The sequence below is a fragment of the Eschrichtius robustus genome, chromosome 10 (genome assembly GCF_028021215.1).
Source record: "Eschrichtius robustus isolate mEscRob2 chromosome 10, mEscRob2.pri, whole genome shotgun sequence".
Lineage (NCBI taxonomy): Eukaryota > Metazoa > Chordata > Mammalia > Artiodactyla > Eschrichtiidae > Eschrichtius > Eschrichtius robustus.
The window spans coordinates 111,701,330-111,720,615 of NC_090833.1; the positions used below are offsets into that span (position 1 = coordinate 111,701,330).

Consider the following 19,286-nt stretch of genomic DNA (forward strand, 5'->3'; position numbering starts at 1 on the left):
TCACTGCCCCCCTGCTTCCCCACCTTTCTAATCGGCAACCGGAAGGGGTTTGGGGACGCTCTTGTGTACAGAGGCTCTGAAAACCTACTCACATCACCAATCTGCTGTGTGCTCTCCGACAGGATGGGAGTGGTGAGCAGCAAAAGGCAGGTCAAGGAGAAGGGAAAGGGCAGATGGAGCCCCGTGAAGGCCAGCACCCAGGGCAAAGAGGCCCCACCACTGCCGCCCCTGGTGAGTGACTGCTGTGGCAGCTGGAGGGGGTGGGAGAGGCGTGCACGGAGACCCCCCGCGCGGCTCGGGGGCTGCTGCTCGTCTCCAGCCAGCACCAGTGCCATCTCTAGACAACGCAGGGCACCAACAAGTAGGCCCCTCCCACTGCCACCACGACCCACGTCGCAGTGGTGGCATAGTACCAAGCTTAGCAGCCAGATTGCCGAGCTTAAATCAATGAGTGGTGTGCTTCCAGGTAGGTTACTTAACTCCTCTGTGCCTCAGTGTCCGCATCTGTAAAATGGGTACAGTAAGAATGCCTTTCTGATGGGGACGTGACCATAGGCAGGTGTGCAAGGCACAGGACCGGGCCTAGGGGGTTCCCGGTAACTCTTAGCCAGTTTTCAATGCACACGGGCAGCCTTGAAGAGGAAAGGATATCAAAAATGTCAACTTGGAGAAAGGGTGGGGTGAGGGGGGGTCTGGGGCATTTAGCAACATCTGCTGCCCCCACCCCCTGCCCAGAAGCTCCTGATGGTCCTTGTCCCCTTCGTGGCACTGCTGCTGGCATTCCAAGCAGCTTGCCGTCCTGGGATAAGGCAGCCTAGGACTGGAGGGGCCCTCTCCCCCGCAGCAGGCCCTCAAGTTCTCATGGAGCCTGTCATGCAGCTCTGGTCTGTTCACAAAGCGTTTGGCAGCCTTTGACGGTAGCATTCCCAAAGAGGCACTTTTAGATAATGATGTTCGTGTCTCCCCCACGCGGCCACCTACCCCCTTTTGGTTTGGGGCAGTTGGGGGTCATGCCTGGGTCCCCCAACCCTCACCAGTGCATTTGACTGGCCATTGCTTTATTCTGACAGTGACCTGATGGGGAGGGGAGGGGGGATTGCCAATCCTGTTTCTTAGAGAAATCTTATCTATCCGTGTCCCAATTTAGTGCAGGGCTTGGCAGGTAGCAATGAAATGTTTGTTGAATGAATGAATGATCGACTGGGAAAACGCCGACTTCGACTGTGTTCGTTATATGCTAATAAGTAGTAGAGCCTGGAAGGTTTTAAACTTTTTTAAAAGTCACATCATATCTATTAATTATGGAAAAAAATTATAAATACTCATTATTCCACTGCCCAATGATACCTGGAGTTAGCACTTCAGAGCTCCTTCCTGCCTCCAGACCCCTTTTCTCTGGGTTATTTATATTACATGTTTATATTGTCAATGGAACCACGCTATACATGCCATTTTGCAAAATGCTACTTCAAAATTGTGTTCAATAAATATGGAATACAAAAAGAATTCCCTGGCGGTCCCAGTGGTTAAGACTCCATGCTCCCAATGCAGGGGCCACGGGTTCGATCCCTGGTGGGGGAATCCCACATGCTGCGTGGCCAAAAAAAAAAAAATTTGTAACACATGTGTCAAGTTGAAAAAAGAGCAAAATGAAGAGCCCCATCATCTTCAGAAGTAGAAGGTGACCAGTTGAGACTGTCTGCTGCCCCCAGCCTATCCTCGTCACCCCAGGCCCCACTATCCTGAGGGTGTTTATCATTCCTTAGCTTCGGTTTTTCGGTGTGATCACATATGTATGTGTTTCTAAACACTCTTCAGTTTGATTTTACCCGTTGTGAACTTTAAATCATTTGAATCAGACAGCACGTATTCGTCCGAGGCGTGGGTTTTGGATCTCCGTTACGTTTGTGGGTTTTACCCACGTGGATGCCTGGGGCTGTGGCCACAAACTCGCCCCGGGTTTCGTTGCATAACTCACTCCAGTTTGTCTATTCGTCTGTCTTTGGTCAAAGGGTGACCAAACTTCAACGATTTTTATTTTTTTAATTTTTTTTCTGGGAGCATTCCGGTACAAAGGTTTCTCTACAGGGTACATACCTGGGAACACATCTGTTGAGTTTGAGGGAAATATGCTTTTAAAATAATTTCCCTTGAGAGCAAATACGCTTTTGCAGTTTCATCTTTTAAAGAAGAACCAGGATTTTAACCCGGGTGATACGGCTTCCCTCACAGTTCCACAGCTGCCTCTTACGATGTGCGGGCATCCCCACGTACCCCTCCTCCAGCCGCGTGTGTGGTTGGGCAGGTGGTCCCGGCTTGTGGGAGGTGGCACTGGCACCTGGGGCTTGAGGCAGCATGTGTAGAATTTACCTGTGCAGCCTCCTGGGCCAGCAGAGAGGCTCCCCCAGACCCTCCAGCTGGCACCCAGCAGTCTCACCTCTCCTGCCCTGCCCAGGCCTCGGGGCCGTGACCTAACACAGAGCGCGTGCATTTCCACTCTAGGTCGTGTTTAACCACCTGGCTCCCCCCGCTCCTGGCACCACGCACCCGGACCAAGGTAGGAAGGGGCTGCTTTGGCAGCTGAGGCTCCCCTGGCCACACCCTCCGGGCCCCGGCTTCGTGCAGCTGGAACAGGGGCCGAGGTGGGAGCGGCTTCCTGGGGAAGACAGGCCCTCGAGGGTCGGAGAGGAGAAGGCCTGGTTGGAGGCTGAGGGAGGTGCCCTAGGCTTCACCTGCCCTTGGGGGGTGTCTCTCCAGGAGCCAAGCACCAGCTCATTTAGTGTACCTGAGCCTGGGTGGGCTTTTTTTTAAAAAAGACTTTACAAACTACGAATGAGCACCAAAAGAGTTACAGCAAATACAAACAGCATCGTCAAACCCAGGCTTTCAAAAATTCTAGCTCCCAACCTCCAAGGGCGAAGGTCGATGGCTCTGCGTCCCAGCCTTTGCTCTGTTCCATATGGAGTTTCCCATATCTAGTTTCCCAGCCCGCTTTCAAAGGCCCCCTGCCGGCCTTCTAACCACCCCGGTCTCCACTTCCACTCTGATGGGCCGGACTGTGGAGGTGACATAATGAATGACCTCGGCCCTCTGGGGTCGGGGGTTGAGGCCTGGGCAGGGGGCTCACAGGATGGGGCTTCCGGGAGAGCTCTGCGCCAGCATCCTCATAACACACCTGCATCCAGCACCGGGAGGCCTCGGGCATTAGAGCACTCGCACGGCTGCACTGAACAAACAAGCCAGAGCCCGGCTCTGCCCCAGGACTGCGGAGGATGCAAAACTAATTACGATGGGGCCCCTCCGCGAAGGAGCTCAGAGTCTGTCAGTCAAGAGCTGGAACCCATTTAGTGGCCTCGCCTGGTGCCTGGTGTTTCTTATCCTGCTGAGGATCACGGTTAATTACCGTTAGGGGGGATCCTTACTTCCTGCCGGGGGCTTCGCATCTCCAGGAAGGAAGCCCAGGAGAAGGAAGTAAAACCAACTGCCTTTGGCACGAGAACTTGAATCTCAGAACCGGAGGAGGCCTGTGTCATCTATTCCAGCCCCCCCTTCCCGCCGAGGGGAGGTGAACAGCCACACTTTGGGGACAAAGCTGAGTCATCTACTTCTGGGGACGCTAAGTGGTCTCCAGGTGACCTTTTTCAGGGCGGGGGGTCTTGGCTCCCCATTGCTGTGCAGAAAAGCAGTGGTCATTGGGAAGACGCTAAGCCAAGCTCCGGGCCCGCTCCGTTCCAGGGACCAGCAGCTCGTCTGGGTACCGTGACAGGGCCCTGGGTACCGTTACAGGTCCAAGTTACAGCTGCTACGTTCCGAGACCACTACTCCCCTTGGAACAGAGGCAGGGAGGGCAGGGGGAGAAGGGGAAGAGAGGGGAGGGTCATGGCCTCCGAAGTGATAAGGGATGGTTCCCAGACATGGGTCTGCGGCCCTCAGGTCCACACAGCCGATCTCCCTAGATCTTCGGGATTTTTCCAGCCCCTACCATCGCTCTAGCAGCCCAAGCAGTGACCATCTCTTCCCTGTTCACCCTAGAGGAACACTTTGTGGTGGCCCTGTATGACTACAAAGCCATGAACGACCGGGACCTGCAGATGCTGAAGGGGGAGAAGCTGCAGATCCTGAAGGAGTAAGTGTCCCGGACACCATCCCTGTGACTGCAGGACCCCCACCCCCGCCCACCTACCTTTCCCCCAACACGCTGCCCTGCATGGCTGCCTCCAGAATATCTTCTCCAGTGCCCTGCCCCTCAGCCCAGCCCAGTCACTCGGTAGTAGGGGTTCGTATTCACTACCTCCTGCTCTGCTGTCAAAATCCTACTCTTCCTTCAAAACCCACCTTTAACGTCACCTCCTCCATGAAGCCCTCCTGATGCCCACAACGCTTGCCTGGCTTCTCCATCACAGCTCTGGGCTGGAGTCTGTTGGGTCCAGATTTGTCTCCCTTGCGAGACAAGATCTCACGTGAGACCCTACCTGTGAATTCAGCTTTAGTTTATCCAGGGTTTCTTCTCAGAAACTGCTCTAAAGCTACTCTTTCACATGTCGGGCTTGTCCTGTGGGGCCTGAGAGCTACTTTATTTCTTGATGTTCTGCGATGAAGTGTTAAGGCCCTGACCTTTTGACCACCTGTGGGCTCCGGTTGGTCCTCTCCTCCGCAGGCCTCCTTGTTTCTGTCTTTCCCATCCAGTCCAAACTCACTCCCCAAACCCTAAACGTGTTCCATTAATCGAGAGGAAGGCGTCTCACCAGAGGACTGGGGCCCTCTTGGGTGGATCAGGCTATGGAGACAAACCTCCCCTGGAGGCTGCGTTGTTCCCTTTCCTCCCCTGGACCAGGAGCATCTTGGGCCCATCAGATGCTGGCGAGTTGGAATGACCTGGACACACAGCATCACTGAGCCACTGGCCCCAGTTCCCTCCCTCTGCCCAACTACCTGCCTCTCGAATCCTCTGCCTCCCAGGGGTGAGATGCTGTGGGCAGTGAGCTGCCCAGAGAGGCCCGTGGGAGCCGCCACCTGTTTTGTTTTTCTTTCCCGCCTAGAGCTGGAGACTGGTGGTTGGCCAAGTCTCTCATCACAGGAAGAGAAGGCTACGTGCCCAGCAACTTTGTGACCCGAATAGAGACCCTGGAAGTGGAAAAGTAGGTGGACAGACGGCCCCTCAGAGCGGAGGCGTGTGCAGGCTGCTTCTAGTCCGTGCAGGGCGGAGCCAGAAAGTAGCTAAAGAGCAGAGCAGGGTGTGAACCTGGCACGGAGAGGGCAGGAGAGGGGTGGGGACTTGGTGCCGCTGGGAAAGGCTTGTCTAATGTCCCAGCAACATTTAAATCTCTGTGTGACACTGAGGGTGTCACTCGGGGAGCCCATCTCACCCTTCCCATCTGTGAAATGGGAGCTGCCCATTTCCTGGCTAACCTGATAGAGACGACCCCATGTCCCACCGCCTTGATCAGCCACGCTCCTCCCCTGCCTCCAGGGCAGGACTCAGGGCTTACACCTCGGGGGACTCACAGGATGGGGGCCTTAGGGGACAGCTCCGCCCCGGCATCCTCATAATCCACCTGCACACGGCACCAGCCAGGGCCTCGAGCATTAGTGCCCTGAGCAAACAGAGCCAGAGCCCCAGCTCTGCCCAGGACCGGGGAGGATGCAAAACCCATTATGACGTGACCCCTGCCCTGAAGGAGCTCAGAGTCTGTCAAACTCACGAGCTGGCACGGGTCTGCTGCCTCGCCTAGTGTTCCCATCCAGCGATGCTCGTCCTCAGGAGGGCTCCTTGCCCAGCATGCCCGGCCCTGTGCCTGGCCCTGGACCAGCGTGAGGCCGGGGCACATCCACCCTGACCAGCCTCTGCTCAAGGGGCACTAGAGACCCGACCCCAAGGAGGGTGGGCTGTGAGGGAAGGTGTCAGGTGCATTCTCCCAGAGCAAAATTAACAAACGGCACCAAATACTGCTCTCCTTTCATTTCAAGAAAACACCAAGTCCATCACTGACAGCAGGGAAAGGGACCGAGGGGCATTTCATGTAGCAAAATGTGAGGGGCTCAGCTCAGGGTTAAGTCGACAACAGGAACACATTTTATCTCTGGAGGGAAGGGACTTGGGTGACAATATCCCCGGGAGTGTGGCCACTCTCTGAGGTCTGTCTGCCTTTGTGCTTTTCTTTTCCAGGTGGTTCTTCAGATCAATTTGCCGGAGAGATGCCGAGAGGCAGCTTCTGGCTCCAATCAATAAGGCCGGCTCCTTTCTTATTAGAGAGAGCGAAACTAGCAAAGGTAAGCCTGGGCCTCCACTGCCCTCCCTGTGCAGCCCGGGAGCCCCACCTGCGGCCTTGCTTCTGGGAGTTGGGAGGGGGCCAGTGTGTGGGGGTGCTAGGCAGGAGAACCTGGCAGCGTCCGCCCCGGGGGGTCCCTCCCACATCAGGCCAGCCAGGACAGCCCACGGGTATCCCGTAACTGAGCGTGGGGCTGTACACATGGACAGTTCTCCCAGGGCCCCGCTGGAAACGTGCCCAGCGCGAGAGCAGCTCCCATCTCGGGCTGGACTCGCACCGCCTCGGTCAGCAGGGGTGCTGAGGCTGGCGGGGGCGGAGGAGGGGGTGTGACCCAGGGCCACATCTGGAATCAAAGGATTTGGGAGCTGAAAGAATCCTTAGAGGTAATCTCAGCTAGAGGCTGTGACTCAGACACTTCCAGGAGCCTGTGAGGTATAAGTTTGTGATATACAAGGAGGGGGCGGTGATCGTTGAGATCTGGGGGACTCATAGATTCAAACCCACCGACCGAGCAGAACGTTTCTGCCACCACCCTCAGGCCACTGGGTTTTCTCTTTCTCTGTCTTTAGTTTTCTCTCTGTCTTTCCTCCTCAAAGTTCTTTCTGCTATAAAGTATAAAACACATCTAAAAATTGCATAAATTATAAATGAGTGCATAATTATAAACATAGAGTCATGCTAAGTAAACATCTCTGTAACCACAAGAGCGAGAACATTCCAGACACCCAGAGCCCCTCTCCCTGCCCCACCGGTGCCCCTTTCTGATTCACCTCCCCACCCGCCAGAGAAGCCACCACTGTCCTGACTTGGATGGAAATCCTTCCTTATCTTTCTTTATAGTTTTACCACCCATGTTTTGTCTGTTTTTCACCTTTATACAAATGGAATCATACTATTTTAGTTTTTGTGTGCGTCCTATTCCTTTCACTCAACACTGTAAGATTCTGTATTCGTTTGCCAGGCCTTCTGAAGCAAAGTACCAGGAACTGGGGGACTTAAACAACAGAAATGTGTTTTCCCACAGTTCTGGAGGCTAGAAATCTGAGATCAAGGTGTCAGCAGGGTCGGTTTCTCCTGAGGTCTCTCTCCCTGGCTTGTAGATGGCCGTCTTCTCCCTGTGTCCTCACATGGTTGTCCCTCTGTGTGTGTCTGTGTCCTCGTGCCCTCTTCTTATAAGGACACCAGTCATATTGGATCAGGGCCCACCCCAATGACCTCATTTTAATGTAATCACCTCTTTAAAGACTCTATTTCCAAAGACAGCCACATTCTGATGTACTGGGGGTTAGGACTTCAACACAGGAATTTGTGGGGAGAGGGGGGACACAATTCAGCCCATGACAGACTCACTCGTGTTGTTGAGGATAGCAACAGTCTGTTCACTTTGACTGCTATACGGAATCTAGTATATGAATATTCCATAAGTTATTGCTATTTCTCCACGCTAACGTTGGCGGACTTGGGGTTGTTTCCAGCTTGGGGCTGTTATGAACGTGCTGCTGTGAACCTTGTTACATATGCTTCCTGGTACACGTTTGCCACTAGTCTTCCATCTTTGAGATACTGGGCCAATACCCCCATTTGAAAGATGAGAAAACTGACTCCCTGAGGGCAGAAGTGACTCATTCAAGACCAACAGTGAACAAGCGTCAGGGCCCAGATCATCTGAGGGGCACCGAAAATCTTCACAAGCTCTAAAATGTGTCAAAACTGGCCTAACCTGGGTGGTTGGAGGGGAGTTTCCCAAGCCCGGTGAAGAAAGCCTTTGCTATCAGGACACTGCACAGAGGGACCTGTTACAGGAGAGGAGGTGGCGGCAGCGACATCGGAGGTGAAGGGGAGAGAGGGTGGCTAGACTGTGAGCCTGGCCCCCTGTGTTGGGGCAAAGAGAATGGACAGGGCTTTCCTGGTGGGAGCACCACCCCCTCCCCTGCCCTCTGGCTTACCCCTCAGCTCCATCCATGGCTTGAGAACTGCAGTGAGTGGAAACACTAAAGCAGCAAAAGCAGGACAAAGAGAGCTGTTTACAACCCACTGGAGGCTCAGGGGAGCTCCCGCAGCTCATTGCCCCTCAAAGGGTCAGAGCCAGGTTGGGGAGGAGGAGGGATGCAATGGTGCGTTGGGGTGCTCTGTGCAGAATTTCCTGAGATGCACCCATGGATGCATTAAATTATATACACATACATATTAGGATATTGCCACTACTCCATGTGAATAGCAGTGCACCTATGTCCAAGAAACAATATGGGAATCATTAGAGATGACATAAGTGTTTTGTTGGCTGTAGAATATTTCAAACGCATACGGAAGTAAAGCGAACAGTATAATGGAGCCCCTGTACCCAACACCCAGCTTCAACAATAATCAACCCAGCTAATCTCGTTTTGTGTGTATCGCCACCCACCACTCTTGCTTTGAAGCAAATCCCAGACATCACGTCATTTCACCCGGAAATGATGTTTTAATTGTTGCCTATTGCTAAGGGGCCCCCTGGAGGGAAAGGGCATCCCCATCCTCAGTGTAAAGGAGGAAGGGGTCTCTAAGGGCGGCGGGTGTCTCCTCCTGCCCTTGCCCCCCTCCCCAGCTAGTCCAGGCTGGGATTGGCCAGATGGAGCTGAGGCTTCGGGACCCCACGCACATATACACATCCCCGCATACACATGCCCACACTCCACCGAACTCCAAAGCCCCTGGAAGCCACAGACAGAGGATGGGAGATGGCAAAGGAACACTGCCCCCAGAAGCCAGGGAGCGAGTTCTAGCCCCGAGAGGCCTCCAGGACATCCCTTAGCTTCTCAAGCTTCATTTAATTGGTATCTGTGTGAGGACTGACTCGTTTCCCAGTTCCAGGGCAGGTGGTCCTTACGGTGTTAAGAAATCTCAATCTCTGGGAGCCCAGCCTTGCCTATGCCCAGCGCAGCCCACACGCAGCGTGGAGACAGGACAAGGGGATCCAGATTTTGTGAACTGCAAGAATTGAAGTCCCCTTTAAGAGGAAGGAATGCCAGATTGTAAAAAGATATTCGGGACAGGCCCTAGGAGGAGCCCACACAAGAGAGAGGCCCTAAATCAGAGCTTCCGCGGCACTGCTGGAGGAGAGCCCGGTCTCCTTGGCTGATCTCGAGGATTCGCGAGCAGGGTGCAGCGGAGGGAATGGGGAGAACAGCTCCTTTCCTCACTAGGGTGACGCGCGGATGAATGGACTCACTAGAGCCACTCTCTGGTTCCCGAGATACCGGGGCGCGTTGCACCTCCCCGGGGCGAAGTCGGGGCCACAGTTTGCCGCGTGCGGGCTGGGCTGGGGCCGGGCGCGTGGGGCGGGCTGTGGCGGAGGCAGGGCGCGCCGCGGGGCGCAAGGCTTCTCCGCATCCTTTTGCAAGTGGGCAATAGGAGAGGCGCAATGGCCAAGGGTTAGGGGAGAAGGGATTTGAGATGGGCTGATGGGCTGATGGGGGAGGGAAGACGCCTGAAGACACACCGCAGAGCAAAATCAAGCGCCCACACCCAGGACAAGAGGTGTCCAAGCCTGACACCTGGCGGGGAAGGGTGGTACTGCTCGCGGTAGGCGCGCCCTTAGGAAGGGCACGGGAGCCCCCAAGCCTGCCGCTGGCCAGCGGAGGGCCCTGGGGCAAAGCGACATACCCCTTCTGGGCCTCAGCTTCCTCATCTTCCAAAAAAAAGTGGAGGAGTGTGGTGCCCAGAGAGCTGGACAGAGGCGCTTTGTAAAAAACATCAAGTTCGTGGAATGTTTTTCAGCTGAAAACTCTTGCCACCTAAATTGCTCTTAACCCTTGGCATCTGCTACATTAACCTAGAAGACAGAATACCTAGATGTGTGTATGGATTTGAACAGAACCCCTGGGGAGTGTCTTATTATGTTCTCCCCCATGGACAGGAGTGCTTGGGGTTGTAATTTGCTATTGCATGTGGGGTAGGGTCAGCCTTTCAGCTGGAATGAATGAATGAATGAATGAGTCAATCTCTTAGTCCCTCCAACAATTCTATATTTCTCAATATCCCATGGCAAAGGGTCCCCAAGCCCCAGGGCCCAAGTTGGGGGACAGCCTGATTGCTAAGATAACATCCTGCCTGCTCCAGAATTCTGGGATTCCCTGGCTGAGTGTTTGGAGATTTGGGGAGGAACGTCAAGGACAGAGTCAGATGGAGCTGCGAGGAAAGGCTTCCAGGAGGGTGGAGGGTGAGATGAAGGAAAAGGTAACTTTTGATGGAAGTGGTCAAAATGGAGAGCAGAATTTGGGGAACTTTTCTCCAGGTTATTGAAATGAAGCCAAAATCCCAGTCCTGGTTTTCCTTCTTTATGCCTTACTTCTCATGTATGTGTCTTTATTAACCCTCCAGGTGCCTTTTCTCTGTCTGTGAAGGATGTGACCACCCAGGGGGAGGTGATCAAACACTATAAGATCCGCTCCCTGGATGAAGGCGGCTATTACATCTCCCCCCGAAACACCTTCCCCACCCTGCAGGCTTTGGTGCAGCACTATTCTAGTAAGAGGGGGCATCTGATGAGGGGGGATGGGGGGCTTGTACCAGAGGAGCCCTTGTATCTCTCTATCACTAAGATCTCAGGATGGTGTGAATTATTGGTGCCATCTTGGTGGAGGGGTGGAGGATTATCCCAAGGCTGGACCTAAGGAGTTGACAACTGTCAACATAATGATTCACATTCTGTGTCCCTAATCCCCTCTACTGGCTGTGACCACTTGGAGAGTAACAAGTATTTTCAGTCTTAGAGACAGCAAGACAATGATAGCATTCCTTGCTTAATGCAAAATGAATGCAGAGAGCTGTGTGTGTGTGGTGTGTGCACGAGGGGTAGGGGTGGGGTAGGGCGGGCAATAGGGGGCAGGGACACAGCTGGGAGTGATATGGCTCCCATGAGAATGAGACCAGTCTGGCTCCAGCCCCACCTCTTCTTTCCTAATGCAGAGAAAGGGGATGGTTTGTGCCAGAGGCTGACCCAACCCTGTGTGAGCCTGGCTCTCCAGAACCCCTGGGCCCAGGATGAATGGGAAATCCCCCGGCAGTCTCTCAAGCTGCTCAGGAAACTTGGGTCTGGGCAGTTTGGTGAAGTCTGGATGGGTGAGTATGTGTCACGCCGGGAGCCGCTCTCTCCCTGTCCTGCGTCCTTAAGCACAGAAGTCTCGGGATTTGCACAGGGCATCATGCTTCCCATAAAGGCTTATGAGGGGGAAGGGACTGCGGCTATATACCCATTTTACAGATGAGGTAATGGAGGCATAGAACACTAAAGTGACTTGCCCTCAGCTGTTCCGCACATGATGGTGAAGCAGGAGTAGAATCCAACTCTCCCACCCCCTCAGCCCAGTCCCTCCTTCGTTCTTTGCTGCCCAGAGCTGCCTTTGCCATTGATTTGTGTGTGACCTGGAACGCCTTGCTAACTCATAGAGTGGCAACAGCATGTTAACCGTGGTGAGCGGTGAACCAGGGGCCCCAAGACTCTGGTAACAAACCAAAGCCACCACTTGCAGCTGTGAGACTAGCCAGTCCCTTAACTTCTGGACCCCTGTGGCCTCACCTTCAATTACAGTTGATGGTCTCTCCTCTGCTCAGCATGGGCTCTCTCAGAACACAAGGTGCTTTATTTTATCCCTGGAAAGGTCCGTGTCTCTGGGCATGATTTCACGGTGGGATCCTGCTGCCCCCCCCCCAATCCTCTGGCACCCAGGACTGATGCCTGAGGCGCCCCTGGCAGGAGCTCCACCTGGATTGTTGCAAGTCTGAGTCATGACTTGCCTTCTCCCTTCAGTGTGGATGGGGACCTTATGGTGGGGGTGGGTGTGTGCAGGTGCCGGCGCTGTAAGGGAAACATCACAGGGCGCAGAAAGGGGGAAGGAGTCCCCAGGCCCCCTCTGCGTTCTCTATGCTTTTGTCGTGGGCTGTAATGCTCCCTGCCACGCTGAAGCTATCAGGTGGTAGAAGAGCCTCATTACGTAGGGGTAGGAGGCAGGCTACTTGAAGGACAAGAGATGCACCCCAGACCCAGGCGTAGGGGCAAGGAGGTGAAATGGCCCCCCTCCCAGGCCGGGTAAGTTCCTCCACTGCCTGGGGCTCCCGTCTGGCGGGGGAGGCTGGGACAAGCTGGCATCCCGCAAGGTAAGCAGGCACATCCATCTCTCTCATGAGCTGTCATTCCAGCCCAGGACCACTTCCGGGGGTGGGGCGGGGGCGGCTGTGGCCTCAGTGCCCCATCTATAGAGCAGGGATGGCTCCTGGAAGCTTAGGTCGATTTTGGTTAAGGGATCACCTCCCATAGCCTCTGGGTCTTCTGAATGTCCTCTTCATTCTCCGTCCCTGGGGCTCAGGTTATTACAAAAACAACATCAAGGTGGCCATCAAGACCTTGAAGGAGGGAACCATGTCTCCGGAGGCCTTCCTGGGTGAGGCCAACCTGATGAAAACTCTCCGGCATGAGAGGCTGGTCCGTCTCTACGCCGTGGTCACCAAGGAGCCCATCTACATCGTGACCGAGTACATGGCCAGAGGTGGTGCCCTGCCCGGGACTGCATCCTTCAGACAGAGGCAGGGAGGCTTGAGGGTGGGAGTCCAGGCTTGGGGGGCCGAGAAGGCTGAGGCTGATCTGCTGCCGTGGGTTTGCCTGGCCAGGAGACCTCCGCAGGAGATCACTGAGCCATGGGCTGGATCAGTTAGCCAACATCTTTCAGATCTAGGGTGTTCCATGTGCGTGGGGGGCGGAGGGAAGGATGGTGAGAACAAGATGGATAAGTGGTCCTTACAGAGCGGTGTCCTCGGTGCAGGAGCCCTTGAACCAGCATTTTTGGAGTGCGCCTTCTGTGCCTGGCACTGCTTGATGCCCCCTGGGGTGGACAGAGCGAGGCAAAGTCCAGAGAACAGTAGGCTGGGTGTCCAGAGACGGTTCTAGTTCAGGGAACGTTTTACAACCTTATGAGCATTTTACAACATGGATGAAAAGAGAGGATGGGCGAGATGGCCTCTGAGGTCCATGGTGTGGCCACGCTCTCCCGGGGCAGGGGGCTCCTTTTCACCCCTCCTGTGGCCCTGACCACACGCTGATTCTGGTCAGATCCTAACGTGCTGTGCTAATACAGTTCCTTAAAGGTTGTCATGAAGGGGGCCCACCTGGCTCCCCTGCTCACCTCTCAGCCACCCCTCTGGTGAGAATCCCCCAACTCTTAGATGCCAGAGAGCAGCTGCGTTTGTTCCCTGCACCAACCCAGGAGACGGGTCTCTCCATTCTGGTGCTTTCTTGTGCCCTTGGCCCTCGGAGGAAGAATCTCTGCCAACAGGCGGTGAAGGGGGCAAGAAGATGCTTTGGAATGTTGTGCGGGGAATGAGCATGTTCTGCTCCGGTCCCCTGGCTGCACGACCCTGAACTTGGCTGAGACCTAACATCCTCCGAGCAGCCGGTAGCAGATCAGCACCTCCTGGGTGCTGTGAGGGCTGAGATGGGAGTTTCTGTAGAGCAGAGGCACCTGCAGCTGTGGGTGGGTTTGTTCTCTGGGCACAAGAGATCCGACAGAGTGCCACCCACTTCCTGCCGCAGGTGGGGAGCAGCCCATACCCTGAGAGGCCGGCCCAGCCAGGGTTGGTTGGGTCACTCTGCACAAGTGCAGCTGCAACTTCTCTTTCCTCAGGCTGCTTGCTGGATTTCCTGAAGACGGATGAAGGTAACCGATTGTCCCTCCCAAGGCTGATCGACATGTCGGCCCAGGTTTGTGAGAACCGAGTGCAGCGGGCCAGGCCCCCAGACCCTCTCCTCCGTCCCCATGGCTTAACAAGATCAACTATTTAGAGGTTGTGTCCATTAGATTTAGGCTGGGCTGTGAAGGACAGAGAGCCCAAAGTCATCATGGCTTAAACGTGTAAACACCAGAGGTGGGCAGTCTGGGGTGGGCAGCGGGGCCACTCCTCGGAGTCACAGGGACCCAGGTTTCTTCCACCCTCCAGGTCTTAGCAGGTCATCTTCCCACCCAGGGAGGCTGCTCGCACTTTAGCATCTTGTCTTCAGCCAGCAAGAAGAAGTGAGGGGCGGGGGGCGGGGAAGCCAACCTCCTTCCCTTTACAGACGCGTCCCCAAAGTCACCCACTACCCTTGCTCTCCCAGCCCCCTGGCCACCGGTCACCAGCCAACACCTACTGCAAGGGAGCTTGGGAAATGTAGTCTTTATCCTGGGCAGCCGTGAAGGAGCGAGGTGGGTTCTATTGCTAAGGACGAGAGGGAGGAAAGGGTGGTGTGGGAGACCCAGAGAGTTCCCACGAATTCCATGTCACACGGTAGGCCCGTGTTCTGTGGTGACCTCGCCTGTCCTCAGATGGTGCCCACAAACGCCTTCTGTAGACTCAGACGGCGTGAGGTAAAGAGCAAAAGGAAGAGGAGGGATCTTTCCTCCCCGGGGATTTTAGCTGAGGGTTCTACCCGGCAGCAAAGCACATCTGGTGGCTCCAAGTGTGCATCTGTTAAAACTGGAACTCAGCAGAAAAGCTCCGGTCTGTGGTCAGCCCGTGAGACACATAAACACACACACACACATCCTGCTGCAGAAAGGCACCCTTCCGCATCCCACACCAGCCCCTCCCCTCCTCCTCTACCGTTATCTGCTGTTAATATCAGGGCAGGAACTGAGGTCACCACCCCTTTTTTCCACTGAGGTGAGCGCAGGCCGGGTCCAACAGGCTGCTGAGGTGGTCTCGGAAAATTAACGCTGGTAACCGGTTTCAAACCACAGCGCAGTGAGCAACCTGCCCACTCTTTTTTTCCCCCGATTCTTTTCCTTCTCTCTCTCTCTCTCCGCGGTCTCTTAGTCAATCCTTTGGGAAATCTTGGGTCACCCAGAGGCAAAAGATGTGAAAAGCCACCTGAGTTTATAAGTAGGTGTGGTCAAGAATCTGAAGGTTAGGAAACCAGAAAATCAGAACCTTCCAGGTGAGCAGCTTCTAAACCACATTCTGATCATGCTAACACCTCACTGCGTGCACACACACGCACACACGCACACACGCCCGCACTCACCGCCTTCTGGGCGCTCCTTTTCCTGCTCTGAGGCATGAAATGCCAAGCTCCCCTCCAACCACAAGCCCATGTGCCCCACTTTGCAGCCACACGGCAGCTCCCCCCCTGTCCTGTCACATCTGGGAGCCTTTGCCCAGAATGTCCCCTCTGCCCAGGATGCCTTTGACTCTCTTCTCAGCTGGCAGAATCCTAATCAACGTTCACGACCCAGGTCAAGGTCACGTCTATTCAGTTTTTCTGGACAAGAAAGTGCAGAGAGCACCTTGGTCATGTGTTCCCCTAGCCTCGTGCCTGGTGGATGCTTCTTGAAAGCAGATCTGGGTCCTGCTAGACCTTTTTTTTTTTTTTTTTAATTTCTAATACCGCTCATATAGTACATATATATATATATATACGTGAATACAATATAGTACATATTTGTTAATGGGATGAATACGGCTAAATGCTGTCCAGATATATTTGGTATTCAGCTTTATAACCCTCACAGTACCATACCAACACGTGTGTGTGATGGAATGATTTAGCGAAGGAATAAATATGAAAATATAATATATAAATGAATGAATAAATGAATAAACCAGTGCAATGGAAGCCTAAGGAGGAGTGGGATCAATTCCAGTGCTGGCTTTGAGGAGGTAAACTGGCTTTCTATTCTCTGCCTCAGTTTCTTCATCCATCCACTGGGAGTGCAGTGAATAAACCCTGAGTTAGTTTCTTTGGCTAAACAGCTCCTCCTGGCCCAATGCTGGTGATCTGGGACAGAAACAACTCTCTTCTTTCACTGCCTCTGTTCCGTCAGGATCCTGCTGGGTTAGGTCCTCCGCCGGGTCTCACCTAATGCTCACCCCAACCCTGGGGCCCTGGAGACCCATCCCCTCACGTTCCATGCCAGGGCACTGACACCCCCTCCCCCAAGGAGCTTAAGCAATGATTCCAATCCAGGGCTCCCTGCTCCAGTACTTGCAACTTGCTGAGGAAATGAAACCCTCTCCCCAGCCTCCTGCCTTCCCCTCCTCTCACGCCCCTTCCTTTTCTTCTCCTTCCCTCTCAAGAGACCTTCCTTTTCTCCTGCCTGCCTTCTGCCACCTTCCTCCCCTGCAGACCCTTGAAGGAGAGGAGAGGTGGGTGAGCAGTGCGGGGCCCCTGGCTCTGATGCAGAGGGTGGCCGGAGTCCTTCTCCCCAAGGGGGGCTGGCCTTCACCGTGGGGCGCATTCCCTCAGATTGCAGAAGGAATGGCGTATATCGAGCAGATGAATTCAATCCACCGGGACCTGAGGGCGGCCAACATCCTGGTGTCTGAGACCTTGTGCTGCAAAATCGGTGACTTTGGCTTGGCCCGCATCATCGACAATGAATACACTGCCCAAGAGGGTGAGCCGAGCCTCCCAACTCCCCAAGTCCCTTTGGACTTCTTGTCATGCAGTTCTGGCCTTGCCCCCAGCTAGTCCAGCGTTTCCCTAAAGTGTTCTGTAGAGCACAGGTGCCTCAGGAGGAGTGGCTCTGTGAGGGAGTAAGTTTGGAGACACTGCCCAGTCCATCCAGCCCTCCCTTGGAGACTCCCAGCCCACAGCAGCATATTAAAGGCACTGAGAAGTCCTGCAGCTAAGGAACAGTGTACTTGTGCCTCACCTCGGGTCTCCCAAGCTAACTGGAATCCCAAATACTTTTTCCATGTAACTTCTGTGAACCTCCCACAGAACCAGGGGTTCACAGAACACACTTTGGAAAACACTGCTCTAAAGTATGAGCAGCAAAACCTAATACCTGAATTGGGGTCTCCACAGGCACTCTACTTTACTTTGTAAAACTTTGGCAAAAATCTTCTTCACAAGAGGATTTGAAAGGATCAAAATACATTTCATCAAGCAAGTTAGTGAGCATAATTAGCTCAGCATATTAGTCAGTTGATGCGGGAGAAGGATTGACATGATTCGTTCCCTGAGGGAACTTCAAGGGATAAAGCCAGGCAAGGTGCAGGTGATCAAGGGCAGGGCCATGCGGTCTGTTCTGGACGCCAGCCAGGGCTGCAGCCATCCGCTGGGCTTCACGGGCAGCAGGATTTGAATTCCTTCCTCACTGTGACCCTAGGAGGTATATGAGCCATGTGTCACCATTTCCATTTTGCAGGAAAGGATTAAGGCAGGGACAAGTTAGATGACTTTCCCAAGCCATGGGTTCCTGTTAGTAAACAAGACTCACGGGAGGTGGAAAAGGACTCTCCCATCCCAGATGGAAACACGTGCTGGTTGCCCAATGAAGCCCACTGGGCAAAGACCCAAAGCGGGTGACAGGGATGGTATTTGTCCTTTCATGCTGCGGATCCCCAGGGTCTGCATGCTCCTGGTCACGTGTCCTAGGGGTCTGAGCGACTCCCTGGATGCATCTCTGCCTGGCACAGCTGCGCTAACTCCGCCAGGCAGGGCAGGGTGGAGGGGAGGAGGGGCAGGGAGTTGGGGGGCGTGCAGGGGCAGTCAGTCACGGCCTCACAAAGCTGCTCTTGGCTTTCTCACAGGGGCCAAGTTCCCCATCAAGTGGACCGCCCCAGAGGCCATCCACTTCGGGGTGTTCACCATCAAAGCAGACGTGTGGTCGTTTGGAATCCTCCTGATGGAAATCATCACTTACGGGCGTGTGCCCTACCCAGGTAGGCGGCTGCATCCTGCAGCGACCTTGCTGCCCCGGGCTGTCCTGAGATGACTGTGATGGCAGCTGTCCCATCCTCAGTGCCTGGGGTTGCCCACCTGCATGTCAGAATGGAGCCCAATGGTTGAAACAGAAACCCAAGTGTGCCACTCTGGGGGCGGGGCTTCCACCCCCTTTCTCAACGTTGCTCTTGGCAACAGAGCTGTGTCCCCTTCATCCAGCAGAGGTCAGTGAGCCCCCAAACCTGGAATTCAGTTAAGGTCGGGGTCTGAACTCAGGTTTCCTCCAACTCGTATGCCCTCAACTGAGGGCAGGTGGCCCCTCCCTTGGTCTTGCACCTTGGGTACAAAGCCCCATCTTGAGGGTCAACCCCCAGCCCCCCAGCCTCAGGCCCGAAGGGCTGGGGCCTCTTAGCAGCCTCTGGGAGGGGGTGGGGCCTGTTCACCAAGTACCTGCGAGGTGAGTGATGCTCGCCTGTGCCGCGCAGTCACAGGTAAGCGAGGTGGGGTCCCATCCAGGAGGAACTGTCCCACACTGAGATAATCTACAGCCTCGTTTCCAGCTGTTCTCCAAGCAATGGAAAGTAAACAGTGGGATGCGTAAAGGTGGCACCAGCCGGGCTGCGAGGGCGGAGATGGCGGTCGGTGCCTGGCGGGCCCCTCCGCCCTTCAGCCGCGTCCCCTCCGCCTCCAGGGATGAGCAACCCCGAGGTCATCCGCAACCTGGGGCGCGGCTACCGCATGCCGCGCCCAGATTCGTGCCCGCCCGAGCTGTACAGCAGCGTCATTGCCGAGTGCTGGCGCAGCCGGCCCGAGGAGCGGCCCACCTTCGAGTTCCTGCAGTCGGTGCTCGAGGACTTCCACACGGCCACCGAGGGCCAGTACGAGCTGCAGCCCTAGGCCCGTGTGCAACTGATGAGGACTCTTCACCCGGCGGCTTCCTCAGCCCCAGATGGGCTGGAAAGGCAGGGAGGGGTCGGCACGCCCATTTCTCAGATGAGCAAACTAGAGGTAGAGCGGCCTGGCAGGTGGGTCACGGCTTGGACTCCGGATCCAATCTCAGCACGAACCTTCTCCGGCTGTGTGCCCCTGGGCGAGTTACTTAGCCTCTCTGTGCCTCCGCCTTCTCGTTGGCACCACGGGAAAGAACCACAGTTGTATCTACCTCGTATGTTCTTCACGAGGATGACCCGCTAAGGTGTTCAGAATAGTGCCTGGCACACTCGTGTTTGTCATCATGTCATATAAGGCTTCCTGTGCTGGCACCAAAAGCCAGGCGTCTACTGCAGGTGACCTGAGTCCCGCGGGCTCCCACCTGACCCATACTGCGCTCCAGCACTTTG

General features: G+C 54.9%; 1 protein-coding gene across 2 annotated transcripts; it reads left to right on the forward strand.

The window, feature by feature from the left end:
- The first annotated feature begins 4,055 nt into the window (after positions 1-4,055).
- BLK (BLK proto-oncogene, Src family tyrosine kinase) lies at positions 4,056-18,843 on the forward strand. 2 transcript variants are annotated; one of them, XM_068552064.1, is made up of 10 exons: positions 4,056-4,126; positions 5,040-5,138; positions 6,167-6,270; positions 10,629-10,775; positions 11,217-11,369; positions 12,614-12,793; positions 13,925-14,001; positions 16,522-16,672; positions 17,814-17,945; positions 18,638-18,843. In XM_068552064.1, exons 1-10 carry the CDS (start codon positions 4,071-4,073, stop codon positions 18,841-18,843), a joined length of 1,305 nt encoding a protein of 434 aa, XP_068408165.1. In that variant the 5' UTR covers positions 4,056-4,070. The 2 variants fall into 2 exon arrangements, with proteins under 2 accessions (XP_068408165.1, XP_068408166.1); XM_068552065.1 differs by lacking the exon at positions 11,217-11,369.
- Positions 18,844-19,286: the final 443 nt, after the last annotated feature.

Bases quoted from the DNA above. Each gene is read 5' to 3' on its own strand.
- BLK (XM_068552064.1), top strand. From the start codon at position 4,071: ATGAACGACCGGGACCTGCAGATGCTGAAGGGGGAGAAGCTGCAGATC. The intron at 11,370-12,613 runs GTGAGTATGTGT...CCTGGGGCTCAG, and splicing joins GTTTGGTGAAGTCTGGATGG to GTTATTACAAAAACAACATC. The intron at 17,946-18,637 runs GTAGGCGGCTGC...CTCCGCCTCCAG, and splicing joins CGGGCGTGTGCCCTACCCAG to GGATGAGCAACCCCGAGGTC.